The sequence below is a fragment of the Lepisosteus platostomus genome, chromosome 7, assembly GCF_059453375.1.
Source record: "Lepisosteus platostomus isolate fLepPlt1 chromosome 7, fLepPlt1.hap1, whole genome shotgun sequence".
Lineage (NCBI taxonomy): Eukaryota > Metazoa > Chordata > Actinopteri > Semionotiformes > Lepisosteidae > Lepisosteus > Lepisosteus platostomus.
Genome location: NC_142617.1, coordinates 37,570,639 through 37,592,389, shown reverse-complemented (window position 1 = coordinate 37,592,389; position 21,751 = coordinate 37,570,639). Strand labels below are relative to the sequence as shown.

Sequence of the window (21,751 nt, the reverse complement as noted above, 5' to 3'; positions counted from 1 at the left end):
ACACAGCTTTTCTTGATAAGGACTCACACTGCAAAGGCTAAGACGAAGTTGGACACAATCTGTGGCATTTCATCCAGCCCAGGAAAATCAAACCCTGAAGTGTCTAAAAACAATTACTTGGGCTATAGCAAACAGATGAACTCTCCTATTAGAGATGTGACAGTGTCTCAGAGCCCTGGTGAACATACACTTGAGGACCTGTCATCGTGTTGCTCAATGATGGAGGTACTTGCTGTAGTAAGTAATGCTGTATTAAGAAACATACTGTGCATTGGTCTGCTAACTCAGGGCTTATCTGTGCAGCTGTGCCTGTGCACCGACCTAAGTAAAGACACATTAAAAATGGACACAGCTTGAAACTGATTTATGATGAGGAACTCGACAGCTCCTACATGAACCCATTGCAGACCAATAAGCTGCTGTGGCTGTGGACAACAATTTAACTTTTACAGTATTTTCAGCATGAACTGAAAGAGAAAAGCAATTCCTCTCCACCCAGCCCACGCTGTCGATCTTCCCAATTTTTTAACTGGATCGCTTTCCATATTTTTAATTTCACAAAACTCTGATTTACCTTTACAATAACTAAAGCAAGTAATTATACATGGATTTTCTGTTTTCACTGAACTGAGCTGCACGACCTTCATAAAGGCAAGCTGTTAACTCACATAATTAGCTGCATCACTATTTTTTATGGTGGGTTCTTGTGCTTCACTGCAGTTTCACTTTGTGTTTATTGAACTTTGCCCTGCTTTGAAAACTGCCACCTTACAGAATCATGAAATTTTTTTATGGGTGCAGGGGTGTTTCTACCATGATAACTGCCTACGCCTGGAGGAGTAATTGACTTTGTTGTAGATTATAGCAACAAAACACAAAATAATCAAAAAGCGTTTTACAAGCAACATGTAGCATACAAAGAAATAAGACTCTATTTCCCTAACAATGTAGAAAAACTAAAAAACGGTGACAGATGTTGAGGGATGGGGAGCTCTTCTCTACCTCAGACCCTAATACCCACTCTCACCGTAGGGAAACTGACAAATGTGAGCTAATTAGGCCAACCTGAAAGTTCCAGGCTGGGTCTGATTGTTGACACTACCAACTGGAGATGCAATTTTCTATCTAAATCCACAAGAAAGTGATTATTTATTGAGCAGCTCCTATTAGGTTCACATGCGGGGATGGTTCGCACTGCTGTGAAACAAACTGAAATGATTGAGATGGTTCAAGACTTCCCTCCCACACTTCCACCTCTGCATATTTCCATGAGTTGTAAATATTCATTAAATGAAAAACAGCACAGTAATGCTATACGGAGAAGGCTGGGTAGTATATCAGTACAACAGTAATTAACAATTGCTGCCAGCACATGTCATAGAAGGATTCCACGCACTGAGCACGCTATGGGAAAGTGGTACAGGCCTGTCCTGTACCAGCTGAATTCCTTACAGCATCAGTCACACATCCAATGCAGAAAAATCACCTGGAACATTTCAGCACCCCTGGAAAGATTTCTTGCAAAATACTATATGGACACTAGCCTGTCATCTTAACATCATCAAATGAGTACCCTTATACCCCCCTTGAAAACCACAGAATTTGCCCAGTTTTAGCAAAGTATAAAAATATTGATATCTCCAAAACATTTCTATATAAATAGTATGGTTCATCTGTATAAGTTACTGAGCATCTGCTGGGTTACATACAATATATAACATGAGCACGGAAGTGCTGTTAATTTTAAGAAGGTAAGCTCGTATTTATATACAGTACCATGTATTGGCATTCTTATAAAAAACTGTTTTTGCTTTATGTTGCCAAATGAACTTCATATGAGCTAAATCACATAGCAGAACCTAGAGCAGAAAAAAACTGAGTTGTCTAATTCAAGTTTTTACTATTATGATCTTTGTATGAATGTCCAGCTGATGCACACCAAGAGGCACAAACATACTGTACATCCATGGACAGAAATGTGACAGACGTGAAACTCAAGCTGAATAGCTGAACAACTGTGGCATTTTGTACAGCTTTCTTTGTTAACTCAAGTGGTTGTTCAATTGAAGCTCCGAATGCCTTCTCTTCAGGTTTGTGCATCTGTCATGAGTCGCAGGGGGTTTAAATATAAATGATTGCATGAATTCCTTGCAAAAGGGAAACGTGCTCAAGATGCAGACAGATGTGCCTGCCAGAGCTAGACTGGCATCTCACGTGTACACAGTCCCGGAAGCACAGAGTCACCCCTAGCTTATACCATGGAGGATCTTTAGAGGAAACTGGCACCATGTGACAATTGCAGATCCCCTCACCTCTTCTGGGAGTTGAACCTGGTCACTTGCAGGCTCTGAGCATGCATGGAGCCACTTCCTAGATTCTGAATAGCTTCTCCTCACCAAAAACCAAGGTGCTCCATCACAGGACAAATCTAATTCACATAAAAGTCAGAGAGGGGTGACATCACTCCTGCCACTTGGCACTGTCACACAGGGTTGCTGAAATCTGCCATCATCCATCCAGTCAGCAAGAGATGGTGCCTCCTCCATCACTGCTCATACGGAGTCCCTCATTAATCAGCTGTTGTATAGCTTCAGGGCTAAAGTTACAAGCCAGAGGGCAGGAGTGACTCTGCCACAGTGCTACACAACTATCACACGAGTTGCACGCTTTAGAAAAGGCTCATTGATCTGAGGATCTCCTTTGAAATATTCCGACAACTCACCATCCACGAAAATGGCAAGGTGATCTTGTTTCACACCTCCACTTCCCCCTGCTTCCATTTTCTCTCCGTGGCTTGCTGAGCATTTATTCACCTGTTTTGCCACCTTCAGCTTCCCTGTGTTTCATTTTCTTTTTATACTGCTAGTACACATTCTAGTATGTCAACACAGTGCTATGGAGCACTAAACCATAAAGACCATAAGCGTCAATACAAGCCAGACCATTATTATCCTTCTTAGTAATGAGATCTCCTGCTGTTTCTTTGGCATTATTGTGAAATGGAATTCAATTTTTAATGATTAAGAAAAATACTGTATAAAACTGTGTGTGATGCTTGACTGAATGCATTCACATTGCTCACAGCATGGCCTTAAGGCTCCTTGAATGACATCACACAGCTATACCTCTTTCTCTGGCTATACCTTCTATAAAAGATACGTGGAATCTACTTCCTCATCCTAATAATAATAACAATATGGTGCACAGTGTCCTGAAAGTCACGTTACTCATGGAGACCATTTAAGTATTTTTATATTTCTTAATTATTAAAAAGTGCCAGAAGTCGATCACCAATTAGTACTTATGCAACTAATACTAAAAAGTAGTATTCTACTTTTCTGGTGTTTCCAGCAAACACACCTCTCTTTAAAATGCAATTAGCTGTCACTGCATCTTTATTTAGTTGTGCAAAACAGAATCTTCACCCTCTGGGTGTAAAATGTTTTCTTTTATCATTATTAATTGTAATTATTAAGATTATAGTTCCATCTTTTTTTGTAAACTCCATGCATTTCCAATAGTAGAAAACGATTAAACAGGCTGTGGAATTAGCGATCACTGTTACCCGTGAACTGTGCTTGAGATTTTGCGGTGGCTCAGATGTGAAGAGAAAAGTAGCTCAGGCCTTGAGTCGTAGTTTGCAGCTTTAAAACTTGTTAACTGGGAAACCGAATTGACCAAAGTCAAGGTTAAATGGCCATGTAAAAAAATAAACACCAAAAATGCAGAAGACTCCTAATAAGGAAGGTAAAATGGACAGTGTGAGTATTTGAAGTACTGAGCTGTGATGCTTGGTGGCTCTTTAACATTTCCCTTGAGTAAATCACCTCAAATAGAAGGTACTTCTTTACCAAAGGGTTGCGGGAATATGGCACAAGTTACCTGGCCATGTGACTTCCTGTAAGAAATGGCTAAAAAATATGCTTGGATCAATAGGCTACTAACAACCAATTGGGCCAGAGCGCTGAATGGCCATCACTTGTTTGCAACCTTTCTTAAGTTCCAAGGACAAAACAGGAACATGATTTGGATATGAATGCACTGATGCCTCTAAAAAACCATGAGACCACAAACATCATCGACACTGCCCTTGACTAAATGGTCCAGTGATCTGAGGCAATTTATACTAATGGCTGCACAGTTAAGTCAATGCTAAGTTAAGTCCCAGTGGTCTGGAGGCGCCCTGATACTCACTGCTCAGCAATGATGTAGCCATCCTCTTGTGGAGTGCACGGCACCCCAGCCACCTGCACGTTCCCCTTGATCTCCGAGAAGGCCAGCCCCAGGTTCACCCCATGGATCGTCACGCGTGTCCCCCCTTCTGGAGGCCCAGCCACTGGGGTCACCTACATGCAGAAGAAGGACAAGGAGACAGGGGGAGAGACAGCATGAGTTCCTGGGGTCTGCATCACATGGTATCTGGTGCAATGCATTTTAGCTGTAGATCTTGGGTAACTTTTTGTGGAATTAAAATCTTCCACCGCCCATGCTTATACAGTACGTATCGTACTATACTGTGCTGCTTAACAGCTAATTTTGATTTTGAGAAAACATGCTTGTAATACACCACTACAACCAACATTAAAACAAATGAGTAATCTCTATAATAAGAGAATTTGATGACAAAATACTTGACATTTACTTCATACCCAGGCGAGAGAATAGAGGGATCACAGAGAGCTTTACTGTGAATATCCAGATTTCTGAAAGGCTGGAATACTGCTAGGGCTTGGTCTGTACATGCTGTGTATGTATTCATTAAGCTTAGTATAATGCACAGCACAGCCTTTGATTACACAGACCAGCCCGATTACAAAATCAGTATTTTGTCTAGTGCTTCTGTGACCCACCCTCACTAGTGGTCTCTTGTCTCTGCTCTTGGTGCTACAAACAATAAATCTAACTAGAGGTTATATCACTGGCCACCTTCTAATAAAATACAATATGGCTTCACAGCATGGCCTTGGCTCTAAATAGCATCCTGGATTATAAACTATAAAATTCAGAAGTGGCTCACTCTTGGCAGGTCTCCAGTGTCTTATTTCCTAACTATGCACTGATGAATACACATACTCAGTGTGCAATACAGGCACTGATACACACAATCAATGGGACATTTCTGGGTATGCATGCAAAAGTAGAATAAAAAATAAAACCAAAGAAGAAGTAAACACACAATTTTTTAGTCTTTTAAGAGTAAATCATTTTTAAGACATTAATTGAAGTCTTAGCTACCAACCTGGAGTTTAGGTTAAAGGTCCATAATGAAAGTAGAATGTTTCATGCTCCCCATGTTTTTCTTTTGTCAAATGGGAGTTCTATATTGTAGCCTAGATTTAGTGGACATTAATTAGTAGTTGTGCCACTGAAAAGCCTCTGGGTTAGAATAAATGCACCCTTTTTTAATGCTTGAAAATGCAAGATGCAAAAATATACAAAAAAGAAAACATTTACTGTATCTGAGATGACACAAGACATGGAACAATTCTAGTATCAAACAGCAATTCTTCAAATGGTGGAAATGTTTTGTATTTATACAGTATAATCCATCACATCACACGTTTAGGAACATTGTGGATCCTGGGCTCCAAAATCCCTCTGAAGCCCCAGAGCAGTACAGGCACTCTGGGGATCTCCAGATGAAATAAACCCAGTGATGATGCACCTGGCCTCTTGCTGCGACAGAAGGGGGATTCTTCCAGGACATTGAGCAAGATGTCTTCGAGTTCTGTGTTGTTGTTTCATCCAGGACAGTCTATAGTCACATTTTATGTAACCTACAGTACCAAAGTGAAGAAAACTTCCCCAATCAGAATCTGGCAGATTCTTTGCTCTTCACTGTATCTAAAAATGTCAGATGACAGGAAAAGTTAACTGCATCATAACGGGGAATTTTCAACTCCCTACCCCTCTAGACCAAGATTTCTGCAATAAGATCAACAGTATATTTTAGTGAGGCACAACAATTCCTGGGAATTATTGAAATCAAAGCACAGTATAGTAGACCCCCTGTTTAAGCCTTCTCCTCATTGACTTTCCATGTAAAAGTGAGTATTCACAAGAAGACAACACCAGAAGGGCTATAATTCCCTATGTTTTGCAACACAGTGATGCCACCATGAAATATGGCTTTAAAATCACTGCCCTAGGACCAGTCACATACAGTATGAAGAGGGAAGTGGAGATCTAACAAAACTGAGAGGCAGAAAGCCATGGGCCAAATAGGCCTGATGCAATACTTTGGTTCCATTATAAAGAGAGATATAAAGGAAGTGACAATACCGTCTAGTCTGCGTTTATCACATACCAGGAGGCTAGACCTGGTCAGTACTGGGATGGTAGAGCTCTATGGTAAGCCACATTGTTTCTGTAAGTGGTGTTGGAGAACGAGCAGGAGGCACTCTTCCCACTGGAGTAGAATTTACAAACCAATGCCCCAGGTACTGTGACCTGGGATGCTGTTCTGTGGAAGGTGCTGTCCGGTGGATATGACATCAAACTGAGATCCTGAATACTTTCTCATTAAAGATTCCATGGCACTGTCCAAAACAGCAGGGGAACTAACCAGGCTAAATTCCACTACAAGTTAGTACAATCTGGTCTACCTAAAGGGCTTTCTCACTTTTCCACCTGATCTGATGTGTAGAAGAGCTGCTGGTGAATAATGGCTGATGTCCGTCACCCAGGTGGAGATTGCACTTCAGAGATAAAAGTGGGCCCCCTCCTATATGTAAAGCACTTTTGATCCTTTGGGATGAAAGTTGTTATATAAATGCAAGGAATTCTTATATCTTAATTCTAACACTGACCCCTGTAGATTCACCTAACTCTTGGTCAGGTGGACACATCTCATTAAAAAGGAGGCTTCAGTCTCAGGTTTTGGGCAAGTAGATTGAAGCAGTCTTGACAAGAAAGGTACACCCCAGTTTCTGTCCTAAGTGATGCTCAGCAGACCAGAACGCCTAGACTGTTGACTAGGAATAGAGAAAATCCATTTTTCCACAGCCTTCCATTGTCCTTCCGGAACTCTGAATCAGGAATGTAATCCTGTTTGTTAGAAAGGTGGCATGTTTCCGCTTGCATATGTTCAAGGCTGTCTGCTTCACTGTTTCATTTTTCAGTGAGACCTGTGGGATGAGGCTCTAATCCCTCTGCCTACTTCCACATACACCAGAAAAGTCCAGGAGCAAGGCTGACAGTTTCAGGAGGTGGTGGATTGTTGGAAACAGCAAAAATAAATAAAAATAACCCTGACCTACATTAAGCACTCAAGAAGCGCTCTCTATAAACTAATCGGTAGGAAACCTCAAAGAAATATCCTCCCTGGTGTTACTAATCCATACAGGCTTAAGACTGACACCCAGACTGTGGAGAAGCAAAGCAGCCAAGAATAACAGCCTGGAAATGCCAGCCACTGTTTATTTTATTTAGCTTACATAATGGTGGGAACATTCATTTTTCAACATCGCATGTGGCTACTTTCAGTAGTGGCAGCAGTTACACTGCTGAGACATCCAGAAAAAAAGCACAATTTCCCCGAGCTAAAAGGCTAAAAACAAAAACCAAATTTCTTTGAATAATTGAAGGAACACAGCAATTACACACTCTTAGAAAGAACTCTCTATGACAGTCGTAGGCAACTGGCTACAAGGTCTTCAGTATTTTGTTTCACTCTAGCTCTTAATTAACTCCGCACCTCACTTAGTATTCACTCCTTGCTTTTCTCATGCCACCTCTCCTCTGAGCACAGATTTAAGATCCAACCAAACCTCATCCCTCCTGCTCCCTTCATCTTGTCTCATTATGTCTATAGACTGTCATTGTTTCTGGTCCCCTCTCATCCTCACTGCTCTCTCAGGCCTGCTTATTCCTATGCAGCCTGTAGCCTTAGCCCTGCACTATCACCGACCAGATTCTGGCTTCTCAGGACCCACTTTAGTCTCTATCTTTAGGTTTATGCTGTATAATTAGAACTTCTTAATGATGCATTTCAATGTTTCAGGCTGTGTAGACTGTAATGTAGAGCCATGCATTTTATATAAGTTATTTGGTTCAGATTAACAATATAGTGATTTAAAGATACCTATAAAAACTGATTAACCTGTTTATGGTCTCAGGCTGCTGTACAGAACACAAATCACAGAGATCATTTCTACTACATAATAATAAGGCTTCAAAGACTTTTTGTAACGCCACTACTCCATGACTCACAACAGCTTTCCATCTCTGTTCAACAGTGGTCCAGTCTTTTGGCTTCTAGTCCGAGGTGTGGGAGGTCACAGTTGTGCCCGTAACTGTTTTTCCAATCCAGTGTCTGATCTTTACACAAAGGAGGAGACTTATGTAAACATGAATACTTAAAATGTACAAATCAACACTAACCTCCAAACATAACACTTAGTTAGAAGCTCTTATAATTAGCAAAAGTCCAGGACCTGATGTCTTTCTACTGAGTGTACTTAAGTAGATGAGATTTGTAACAGAGACAAACCTCCAACAATCACTCAGGAGTTTCTTAATGTGGCACCAATAAAAAGTGAGACACAAATGAACCATGTAATCATAGACCAATAAATCTCACTTTTATTACATATAAGGTAATTTCTAACAACAGCTATAAGTAAATTAGAAGATCACCTGTACGATACTTTATTTACTTCCTGTTATTGTCCCAGATGGGAAATATGTTTGGCAGGCAGTTAAAAGACAGAATACAATATACAAAAACATTTAACAGAAGATGAAATGAACCCATTAACAAAGAGACATACATGTATGATGAGACAGAAAAAATATATGAAGTAAAATATACTGTACAACCAATTGTCCACATTAAGCAGGTTAAAAGCTGTAGGAATAAAAGATAACTTAGTTCTAATGTTTTTAAATCTAGGAAGTGTAAATCAACACCCAGACAGAAGGAGTGCAAATTCACTGTGCAAGGGGTGGTCATGACCGTCAATGATTATATTGGCCTACCGTACTATCAGGACATGAGGGAAATGTGCAACATGGATTCTAGCAGATCTGGCTTAATTAACTATTCTAATCAATTTATTAGGTAAACTTGACAATGTTCCACAAAGCAACAGCAATAATTGTCATCCCATTGGACTTCTTCAGCACCAACAGATACCCGTGCACATGAGGACGCAACTGGAACATACAGGGAGGTGCAGTTAGAACTAAGACCGGGATGTAGCTCTGTACAGAAGGTGTTGTGGAAGTATGGCCTAAACTACCCAGGTGTGTTGTTAAAGCAGGAAATCTGGTTTCCTTGAAGAAATGACTGGTTGAGAAGAACCTTGAAACAATAAACCACTAAAAATCAAATGTGTAAGCTTTAGTTTCTCTTTCTCCTTCTGTAGAATCTTCAGTACTGTATAAGACTTCAGTTGGAAACTGGTACTCTTCCCTAGTTGATATTCTAGGCTTTAAGCACCCCTCCCTCCAACACCCAGCCAAACATCTTCAACAAAACACTATCAGAAAACAGAGTGCATAGACTACTCATAGAGTTCTGGAAGAATCAGATATATAATATACGTCTGTATGAGAGCCGAAGCCCAGGAAAGCTGTATCTTTTGCAGGTACATTGCAACTGAATAACCTAGTGCCTAATCTGAGTGTTTTCTAGGAGCAGACATTTAATAAAACAAATCTCAGACATCTAGCTCTGCTGTCTTCATGAAAAGTGTAATACTGGGAGAGAAACAGGCAGAGGTTAGGAGACAGAGTGCCACTGGAATAACAGGTCTGAGTGGGATTGAGAAAATGAGTGGAACTGACAGGTACAGAGTGGAAGAGCTGGACAATGCAATGGGCATGAAGGGAAAGTGATGAGAAACAAGAGGAAGACAGAGAAAGAAGCTGGAAAAGTCTCACAGACACTTACACTGTCCTGCACTTTAGAACAGTTACTACCAGACAGCAGAGCCCTACCTGAGCCTCCTACTTAGCTAGAAAGCAGAGTGACTGTCATCTTAATGTTGCATTTTAGGACTGCGACTGCAATTTTATCACTCTGCCATGATTTATTCATCAACATTTTCTTCTCAGGCCCTTTTCCTATGTGGAAAGTGTGGAACTCTCTTTCTGTCAGTTCGCTTGGCTGAGCTTCAGCCCCATGATGGCAGTGGCTGGCACACAGGGGGCAAATAAAACTAGCCCACCCATTAATGAGAGGCTTTCATATATGGCACGGCGGGGAGGGCAACTCCCAGTCGCTTCAGCCCACACATCTCGGGGCCGGAAATGCAGGGAGAACCAAAGTTATACCCCTCACATTGACAAATGCGGTTGGAGGTGAAGCTGAGATCGGTTGGGCCAGGCCCCATCCTGAACAGTGATAACAGCAGCGATGGTAATCCAAAACTAAGATCTCTGTCTCTATCTATTTAATTCTCTCCCCTTAATTTGCTGACACATTGCTTTACCCAAACCTAATTGTTAAAGATGCCATAACTCTCTGCGACACCTGCTCCCTTCAGCTGTTAGTACCGTCTAATGTTAAATTAATGAATCTCACAAACAAACCTATCTAGGATCATACCACGCTGAGTTTTGATTGGCGTTTTCTCCTTCTCTTCCTACCATCTCATCTGATGATGCAGGGAAAAGCTGGACTCTCCTGACAGTCTTCCGCCTTGTTCATGGGGTGCCTGAGCTGCGTGTGGCTCGCCTCCTGCCAGGGTGTACCCACACAGCAGGGCACAGGCTGCCCTCGTCCCACTGATGAGGCACAGGACCAAGTGTCAGCAGAAGCTCTCTTGCCTTAATTAGAATTACTAATTGCAACCCCTGTTAGCAGGGCTTCCAGTATAGCTTCCAGAGCAGGCAGTCAGAACTGCAACCCCTGCAAATTAAAATCTGTCATACGAAGCAAATTATACAATACTGTACAGCTTAGCGGGCCATTCTTTCTAGTCATGCTGGGTCTCACAATGACAGGTGCTGAAACTTCAGTTTAATCGACTAATCAATGCATTCATATAAAGTGTGTGTATGCAATTATAAATCTGCTCATACTATACATAAAGAAATGAAAAGAAGAATGGAAATGGGGCTAGAATGAGGTTGTAAGGTTTAATATGCCTTACTTCAAGGCTAGGAATCATAATCATCTGCTTGGGTGGATGAGTGTTCAATAAATAAAAATCAATTTCAGTAAAGTGATGTCACTGATAGAACAGTATACAGTAGTTCGACAAATAGCATGCATTACACCTAATACATTATTGAAATGGACGGGTTTCAGCACAAACAAGATTACTTTATTCTATATACAAAGATCCCTCCTTCTCTCATGGAGAAGCTTATTGACAAACAGCAACTGACTTCAACTGCATCCAAACTAAAATGAAAATTTGATGCTGGCTTCCATCCATTAGCCTGATAAGCTGAAATCTGTCAGATGGAGTCAGGCACGCTGAGACATCTGCACAGGGCAGTTTTACAGTGTGTGCACCTGCCACACATTACTGGAAGATTAGAACAGCGTGCAAATGCTGACTCACTGCTGAACTCTTTTGCCTTAGGTTAGCTGAATGAGAAAAGTTACGACCTATTCCCCCCACTCTATAGAACATTTTGTGTTACATAAAAAATAAAAACCTGAGTTTAAGAGTGCTTCCAGACAAGCACACCCACACGCTGAACACACTCCAGCTGTTCAGAAGACCGAGAGATCTTACAGACTGCGTGCCTAGGCAAAGCAGATCCATATTGTATTGCCAGCTTTATTTGATGTGACTCCTTGCTCTTTTGGGGTTTATGGGTCTTTAATATTCATGTTTCTTTATGAAAAGCGGTATTTAACAGAAACATTAAATATTTAGTACAGTCATCGTTTTATAAATACATATCAAACCAATGCAACAGCCATGTAGACAAATCGGCTTACGGTGACATAAAGGAGAAATGTAATAAATCATTTAGTTTCTTGTAGCATTTATTAATAAAAATAATTTCACTGTTTACATAACAAAAACATATACAAACTGAGTTTTTAGTTTCCCCTGAGCCCTCAGGGGAAATTCTGTGCCGCTTTCAAGCGATGGGTTTTAAAAATAGATGCTGAAGAAAGACATGCGACCCAGGAAAGTAAAAGGAAAGTGTCACTCTTTCGCACTTAAATAAAACACTCCAGACATCGGTCTCTATCCTTCGATCTATAAGGTAGTATTTACAGAAAATAATGAAAATTCTTGTATTAGGTTTGTGGAATTGTGAGCTCGACACCAATACACATTTTCAATACTGTTGCCAAACTGATGTACAAGGTTATTTTTAAGTCAAAGTTAATTAAAAAAAATTTCCCATGTCTGTCATGCCCTCTGTCTACTGTGTCCTGGCCCTAACCCTTCCCTGCCCATCCCTGAAATGAACAGAGACAGGATAACAGGACTTTGCATCCCTCTGTCCTAGCTGTCTTACTGTCCTTGGAGGAGAGAAGTAACTCCTTAAGTCTTTATGCTTTTGTTTGTTCAGTGTGAATGTTGTGATAAAACAGCCCTCTTTCAATGTTTTGCACTGTTTAAGATATGTATCAGGAACCTCTCAACTCTGAAGTGAAGCAAAACACAGTTTAAATTTAAACTGAAATAAAACTATAGTTTGTAACCTAACTCATGCTTACATGCTCCACACGGATTTACAACTACAGTCATAGCAGCAGCAGATATGGAAGGCTGTTTCTGTTTCAGGAGCACACAGAGGCACAGAGAAACAAGATGCTTCCCACTCCGTGAAGAGGCTAACCCTCAGTGCCTGGCAAATGGCTGGTTTTCTTGCTATGGTGCCCATGAATGAGATTTCACACATCATAAACTCTCAGCGCTGATCACCGGCCCTGATAGGGAACAGTGAGGACCATTAGCGAGGGTGTCTCCTGGGAGCTCTGCAACAGCGCAGGCAAGCTCCAGCGCAGGGCAGCGGCAGGGCTGCAGCTGTGAAATTCTAATCCGGCTCCTCTGGAAAACCAAGGGATCCATGAAGTAGCTTCCCCGTGCCAAAGACATTAAGCAACAGGGATGAGCTACAGCCCTTGCCCACAGCTCTGTGCCAGCTCTGCTCTCTCATTCCCTCTACCATCTCCAGCCTCACCTTACCACTCTGCGGGAGGACCAGTGATCAGTGGCCAATGCCAGCTCTGTGCAGCTTTCGCACAGTGGAAACCATCTGAATATCAGTGCTAATGAGCACAAGGGTGGCTGCAAACTGTTTCAAAGGAACCTGTCAATGGCTGTGGCCTTTACATGGTTCTGTGCAGACGAACAGTTGTGTCCAACATTAAATAACAAGGAGAACGCAAATTGAATTACAGAATATACATTGTTGGGAATATCTAGCAAAGAAGCAAATATATATATATAATCAAAAATTCTGATGTGGTTCAGATGGCAGTGTACATTAACTCTGTAGTGACAGAACAGTCAGCTTCTGTCATTAAATTAATTATCATGTGCTATTCTTACCACTGATCTTTATTCATGTGGGAATTTGCTATATCTTCTAATGCGGTTTCTTTCGCTTTCATGGCTGGGGAGGGCAGTAATGTAAATTGACAAGACTCTGCCTGATAAACATTCTAAGTAGAATTAATCTGCAGGAAGAAACGGGACTGCAGAAATCTGCGTTGCACAGCCTTGCAGAACAGTAAGGCAGGTTTGAAGAAGGGCATGGGCCGGGACTGAGCTGATGGAGGGAATGCGGTAAGAACATGACACTGGAAAGGAGAGACAGCCAGAGCCTCCTTCTCCAGAACCAGGCAGAATGATTCATGGTTTTTGGAAGAACAATGGAACACAAATAGCTGCAGGATCTGTGGCATCCAGCCATAGAAATATACACCTTGCAGGAAACTACTGCACCAGCACTGGCTTCTTGTTCTGCATGTGAAGGGTGCAATTTTTAGATCTACTGAAAAGTATTAAGAACACAACCAATGAGTATAAGAAGTAACGCCAATTGTGTGTTTTTAATCACTTTTACTGTATCTTTGGCAAAACTGTTCAACTTGTGGTGCCAGTGAAGAATGAGAAGAATGAAAACTTGAAGAAGAAACGAAGAGGGAGGGAGATGGCGCAACAGAAAGGATGGACAGGTGAAGAGCTGCCTGGAGGGAGGGAGAGAGAGAAGGATGGAGTGGGAAGATGAGAGAAAAGGAAAATGATGGAGAGAGGGGGGGTTGCAGGGAGAAGGAGTGGGAAGATGAGTAAGAGGTGAAACTCTGGCTATTTATCTCAGCCTGCTTCACACATTTGTCTTGCACGTCGGCCATTTTGTTGGGGGGTTTTAATTTTGTATCTACTAGTCTGCATGAGCCATGTTGCGGTACAGACAAGCCCCTTGTCTGAAATTAACTGAACTCGACAGGAGGGCAGAGGAAGCGAGAGAGGGAAAGAGAGAAATGCTTCATTTAGTACTTTAACCTGGCTTTCTGCTTACACCAGAAAATCAATTAGGAACTCATTTGCTTCCGTTTTTAATTAGCATGTGTGCACCAGGGCTCATTCAGGGGCAGAAAGAGCCAAATGACCGGTGTTATTTATTCATGTTTTGAATGTATTTGTTTCTCTGCTGTCACAAATCAATCAATAGTTACGGGGTCTGGGGTTAAACACAGTGTAGCAGAGCGTTACGAAATAACTAAATAAGGTCTTAGGCAGGCTTGAGCACCTGAGGGAAACGAGCAAATGAGAAAACTTTTTTAGCACGAAGATGGGCGAGCCATGTCAGTTAGGAAGATTTCCTGTTGTGTGGTAGTGGCATTACTTTACTGTGTGGATGGTAGATGCCACTCAGAGAATGCTGAACGCGGATCCCGCTGCTGTACAAATCAATACAGGCGACTCTTCTTTCCGAGACCGGAGTTAGGAATAGCAACATCAATAGAGGCTCTTGCAAGAGAGTAAGGGAGTGTGTAAAAACAGCCTTTACACTGGGATCACTGGGAGTGAATTGAAACTACGTGGAAAGACAAATTCAGACCTTTATGGTGCACAAAAAGTTTGTCTTTGTTACTTATAAAACTTTTCCAACCCAGGAATCCATTGTAGTAGAGGGGCTCACAAATAAAAAAAAATCCTTTTAAATACAATACAACATTGTTGACAATTACACTTATAGGTCAATACCATGGTGTTTCTTTCAAACATTGTACCGTAATTGTATACAGTATGTCTACAGTATACAGTAAGATTTTTTTGCCTATTAATCTGGGATCTTTCCAGGAGATAAGAACAATGCAAGTATATGTGTCAATCTCCTAACTCTTGTAGTTAATTCCTAAGATTATTTCAAATTTCTCTTTCTACTTACAAATATCATAACTAAAAGGCCACATCCATTGAAGCAATGTACATAAATATTCAGATGGGGCTCCTTTAAAGTTGCCTTCTAGAGACTGTGGGCGATATTAACAAGTCAATATTGAGAATGAGTCTCAAAGAGCAGGTCACATATGCAAAGCACTATCGGTCTTCATTGTTCAAGATCATCAGCTGCAAAATGGTAGAGAAAGGAACATTTTTCAAACATTCTTTCTGCTTTGAAGTGAATATTCAATCATATCACCAACTGACGAGCTCAGGCTTGCTGCCACGGGAAAGGAGGGGTGAGGCGAAATGAGAGAGAGACAGGAAGAGAAAGGAGAAGGAAGGGGAGAGAATCGGGAAGGGGAAGGAGTGGAGAGGGAAGAGAGGGTAGACAGAGGAAGGGAGAGGGAAGAGAGGAGAGGGTAGAAGTGAGAGTGCAGGAAGAACAGAAGGGTGGAGGGGATGATTTAGGCTTTGCCCTAAAGCAGCAATCAAACCGGTGCCCTTGTAATCCTGCTAGAGGTGAATGCACGAATTACTCATCCACGTCCACCCACATGGATCCACTCCAGTATGAAAACAAACACCATATGCCTTATTTCCTTATTGATTTAAAACCCACAGAAACACAATCCACACTGATATTACTGCAGGCAGCTACAGGGCCACAACCCAGGGGACCCTCCCACAGCCTCATTAAAATGCCAACTAAAAGTGAAACAATCTGAGTGTCTGTAGATAAAAAGCTCTGACTTTTAATACAAAACAGCGTAGCTTTTCTTAATGGAGAGGAATGCATTTTTTAACGTGGAGAGAGTTAATGGCCGATATTATCTTCAACGGATTTCTTCCATACTGCCAACTATGAATATACCACTTTGAGCTATGCTTTGGTTGGACTGTTCAAGCTTTTTGCCTGACACTAAGCAACTGGAAATACTATTACGGAAGCTTGAATAAGATACAACTCTCAGACATTGTGTTAAATTCTTGTCGTACGTGGATACCTGAGCTCACATGAACAGGAATCGTCTCCTGGAAACAGTTTAAAGAAGAGTTTCCTCTGTGGACCATCAGGATTGAAGTCTCTATTCATGCAGGCCAGCAGACATTGGCCTACACTATGTAGTGCACTGTGTACCCCTTTTACCAATCGCCACATCTTCTCCCTGGCTGGGATCCCCTGGTCCTCATGGTCCCTCCCTGCCCCCTGTTCTCGTAGCCCAGACCCTGCTGCCTACCTCAGTGATTCGGGGATTGGTGCACTTCACATTCTTGCTGGACAGGTCCAGCCACCGGTTGGCATGTGGCAGGCAGTGCTGGCGGAGGGTACAGCGGCCTTCTCCGCTACACCAGCCGCACTCAAACTTCCTCTCTGCCTTCAGACACATCCCGCAGCTGTCCCTCTGGGCGGCACACTTGTACAGGTGCACTGTGGGAGTGGAACAAGGTTAAAGGTCAGGAGAGAGCAGCAGGGCTTCCTCCCCATAAGCACCTTGTCCTCAGTCTTTAAGTGCAACTGTATATCCTTAATCTCCTGTAAAGCAGATCCTGTCTTTTGCCCTAACGTGATTATGTAGAAAAAGAAGGATATGGCAGATGTTGACTCACTTCATAGAAGGGGAACCACAAAAAAACTGCAAGAGACTACACAATTACTTACTGTAATTTTGTGAAACATTAAGAAACTCAACAAAGAGGACCACTACAGACCTAATTGTGGAAGAAGGAGACTGAAATAGCAAGCAATATAAGGAGCAGTGGGGCTAGAGGACAAACTGCCAGCCATTTTTGGGAGCAGACTTCTTGGGGTCCATCAAGAAGCAGCAGACAAGAATGACTTCTACTTATTTTCAACCTTGTTATGTGCTCATTGCTTCTGGTCTTTAAAACAGATTTTTAAATGCGTTCTGGATAACACAGGGCGTTGTGTAATTTTTATTTTGTCAATAGAATATATTGGACTTCCAGTCTTTTTCTCTCCATACATGTAAATATATATTTATGCTTTTCTGTGTCCAGCTGTGGAATAAATTGTTGGATGGTCTTTTGTGAGAAAAGAACATGGTAATCCTCAAACAGCGCAATATCAATAAAACTGTATTAGTGCAAGCTGTGGCAATATCTCAATTAAACAGACTGTGGGACTTTGAACACCCTGCAGCTGGGGAGCTGGGGATTGTAATGGAACAATTGAAAGTTTTAGGTTTTAAGCTGCCAAGTTTATCAATCCTTAATGCATGCTACACAGCTACTGGGCTCTACTTAAAGATATCAAAAGTACCTTTAATATTCTCGGGATTGTCAATGATAAAATTGCCATTCCAGACCACGGAGAAGTCCACCGCCAGGTCACTGATCTTCATCCCCTCGTAGATATACTGTGTGCAGACAGAACAGGGCAGTAATAACCTGCTGTCTCTATTACAACAGCACCATTCCTTATCATATTAATCACTCTCTCGGTTGTAGCCAAGGCTGCCTTTTCTGCTGCTGTCACTCTTGTTGAGCTGTCAGTGCCACTCAAGAGCCAGTCTGGAATAGCAAACTGCAGCCACTGAACAAAGCAGTGACAACACTGAAAAACAGCTGTTGAATCTGTTCAGAAAGGTTTTAATATGCTGAGTAGGCAGACACCAAACACACATGATTCTGGCAGTATGGAGAAATTTGCAAGAAGGAAATCCTGTATGTAAATTAAAAAATGAATATTAAATGCATGATAGCTTAATCCTCTCACTTCTGGAGTGATATGCACTGAATTGGTTGGGGCTCATAAGCACAACAAGATCAACAAACTTTCTTTTCTTCAAGTTATGAAAATTAACCCTGAAGCCATTGTTAACAAGGAAACTGTCAAACTTTAGTGAAGTCTTGAACTGTTTAGGAGAAAGAAAGCACAGTGAAACCTTCAATAATGTGCTTCTTAAAATTCAGTCAGTTCATTGTCAGTTCTTTGAATTGAAATACTTGCATGTTATGTAAAGAATTTTGAATTGCTATATGCCTGTGCATGTGTAATAAATCTGCTTAGTATTATCTGTGTGCTGTTAAGTTTGAAAGCAAACTCTGTCCTGATAAGTGTAAGTTAATGAGAGCTGGGCTGACCAAGATAACCAGGCCAGCTCAAGGCTGGCTCCCCGGAGACCACGTCACAGTCTCGCAGTCACTAAGGACTTGAAACAGCCTCGTCTGGACTAGAGAGACTGGTTTACTGGTTGAGCCACTCAAAAGACCCTAAATTGGGGATTTTACTGGGCTAGCCAGCGACAGAGGGGTGAGGGTGTGTGTGTTTGAGGGGGCATGTCTGACGTACCGAGCTGTTCTGGCACTGCACACTGGAGCTGTTGAACCGCAGAGCTGGCACGCGGTGGCTGGTGCCCTGGATGTGCAGCACACACTCGTACCCCCGTTGCCCCGACTGGGGCTGGGGCAGATTGCGCGCCTTCAGAGTGATGGGTTTCACCTCTCCGACTGGGATGAGAACCTCCTCCGACCGGACCAGCTGAGGGCAGTCCTGCAGAACCAACACAGAGGCGTATAAAGATACAAGCACATCAAAAACACTTTTTTGAGAAGGCAAAATTTGCCTTGCTTGTGGAAAGGTGGGGGAAAATTAAACGCTACAAAATGTATAAGAAAAGATCCCCTTGAATTTAATAAAGGCAAATAATCACCTGAAAGCTAAGCACTGTACACAACCATTTACAACTTTAGGCAATAATTAGGAAATTATTATAAATAAAATAGGCCAGCACTCCATATGTTGGGTGTTGTTTTCACACAGCAGGCCACAGTGAGAGAAGCCCTTGCCATAAGCTGACTGAGATGGACAAAGCCGTGTGCAGAATCACGCCTGACACACTCAACTCTACAGTTATTCACAGTGACACACACATAAACAGACAGTCATCTGCACTGAGTAGATGGCACACAGGCAAACAGCCTGACACACACAGAGCCAAGAGCAGCTCCAATGCCGCATTGAGGATGTCATGTCTTCATTAAACACTGAAGCTCATAACTCCTGCTTTACTTGTTCAGCTGCTCCGTGTTGTATAGAGCATGGGTCCTCTCCCCCAACACACACACAAGCCCTCCGGATGACCTCATTTAACCCTGTCACATCTCTTCAGCCCTCTTCAGGGGCTCACACTGATCAATGCACTGTATTAAAAACTAGCCAAGCGGTAAACTCACTCTGCTACTCCAGACTGATTATAAATCAGCGGCCCATTTGTGGACACTCTCAAAAACACTTATAGACAGCACTGAGCACCGAAGGTATGGGGGGAGAATGTCTACTGATTGCAGAGAGAAAGTTGACAGTGGCGGACAATAAGAACTGACAGAGTTTCACTTTGTGTATAAACAAGTATTTGATCACTCATAAATGCCACAGGTTTCAAGCCACCCCCTCAGGCCATTTTTACTGTCATCACCAGTCAGACAGGAGGAACATCAACTGTGGATGGAGACTGCTCATACACACAACTTCAGTGAACCTTCAACAGCCGCATAAAGCTGTACACCACCGTCTTGCCACACACTGAAGATGGCACTGGCACAAGTGGTGGCCCACAGAGGAAATGCAGTGCCTTCTGGTTGTACTACTGTTCCATGGGTCCATTTTATTGCTGTACTGCTGTATGCACTGTGATTTTGTAAGCACCCCCACTTCATAAAAACATGGAAAAGTTATGTATGGGTAGGTGCTATTGAAAAAAAGAAATACGTCTTTCATTGACTGACATCTGCAAGACATTCATCTATTGCCACATATGGAAAAACAGCTTTGTTTCATTTGTAGAAAGGCAGAAACCAAATCTGTAAATGATTCAAAAAAGAAACTTTTATGAATATTATCCTATTACAGAGGATACCGCTTATTTATAGAAGACAGAGCTGGTGAGGAAAATGATGGGCAGTCCCATCTAGAATCATTGCCTCCAGCTCCAGCTCCACCAGCGCACAGACCCAGCAAATGTGCTGCTGTATGTACCTCAGAGGCGTTGACTCGACCTTCTTGGAAAGAGCAGCTGGAGGGGTCGTGGGTGCACAGGTTGCGGTATTTACACCAGTGGCAGCGGAAGGCACTGTTCACACAGGACAGGCACCTGTAGAGACAACCAGAGCACAGCAGACGCTTAGCCCAGAGCATTGAAATACATAATTCTTACATTTATAGAGCACTTTTTCTGGACACTCCACTCAAAGCACTTTACAGGAAATGGGAACTCCCCTCCACCAACACCAAATCGTAGCTCCACCCGGATGATACGACGGCAGCCAAAGTGCACCAGTAAGCTCACCACACACCAGCTATTAGTGGGGGGAGGACAGAGTGATGAAGCCAGTTCAGAGACAGAGATTATTAGGAGGCCAAAAATGGTAAATGCCAGGGAGAAATTTGGCCAGAAAACTGGGGTTATATTCCTAATTTTTTCAAAAAACAACCTGGGATTTTTAATGACCACAGAGAATTAGGACCTTGGTTATATGTCTCAACCAAAAGACGGCACCTTTTTTACAGTACAGTGTCCCCGTCACTATACTGGGGCATAAGGACCCATACAATCTGCAAGGTGAGTGCCCTCTACTGGCTCCACCAACACATCTTCCAGCAGCAACCTTAGATTTCTCAGGAGGTCTGCCATCCAGGTACTGACCAGGCTCACACCTGCTGAGGTTCAGTGGGTGGCCAGTTTTAATTTGAAGGGTGATAAAGTGCCTGGCAAAATGTCAGAAATGGCAAAAAACACATAGGAACAAAAGAGAGAAAACTTTAATTAATTTCTTGGCCCTTTAAAATCAAGGAATTATAAAGATGTACAGTGAGTCATTACAATAGATGAAACCTGAAAAGTGCATGCTGGAAGCTAAAACAATAAGCTGAATAAATACTGAAGTCCAGTGAACGTCACCCATGCTCAAATCTTGCAATCTCTTGCAATGTCTACTGTTAGTCTACTGCTTGCCATTAGACTGAATGTGCTGTTAGTTGCAGTGCATGTGCGCATCAGTGCGCATGCCTGCCTATGCAATAGGCACTGAGATCTCCCCAGGGCAAAGTCGGGTTCTGGGCAGCAAGCTTCATTAATGAAGATTGACAAGTGAGTGCACCGATCCCCCAGGTCATACGCAGCTCCATCTCTTCAGACCTGCTCCACCCTGGCACTGTTTGGAGATCGCTAGGGGGCTTGGAACTAGACGTCAGCCAATACAGTCCTAGAAGCTGCCTATCTGGAAAAGTGCTGAATCAGCTCGTTTTGTGTGCACTGCTGTCAGCAGGTCACAGCAAAAAAAACACGGTCACAGTTGAAAGATTATGATTAATTTACACTGATACAGGATTGAGAGTTTAAATATTGTTAAATACGTCATGAGTACACATTTACTTAACACTATTACAATATTAATTCAGCAGGAAATGA

At 42.3% G+C, this 21,751-nt stretch overlaps 1 protein-coding gene across 2 annotated transcripts in view; it reads right to left on the bottom strand.

The window, feature by feature from the left end:
- The window catches only part of plxna2 (plexin A2), a 225,532-nt gene that overhangs the window by 62,275 nt on the left and 141,506 nt on the right, over positions 1-21,751 (bottom strand). For both annotated transcript variants that reach the window (XM_088640137.1, XM_088640138.1), the window contains exons 9-13: positions 20,320-20,434; positions 18,634-18,834; positions 17,602-17,698; positions 16,559-16,749; positions 4,195-4,346 (exon numbers count right to left, since the gene is read on the bottom strand). In XM_088640137.1, the coding sequence (XP_088496263.1) occupies positions 4,195-4,346; positions 16,559-16,749; positions 17,602-17,698; positions 18,634-18,834; positions 20,320-20,434 (756 nt within the window). The remainder of the gene's footprint in view (positions 1-4,194; positions 4,347-16,558; positions 16,750-17,601; positions 17,699-18,633; positions 18,835-20,319; positions 20,435-21,751) is intronic.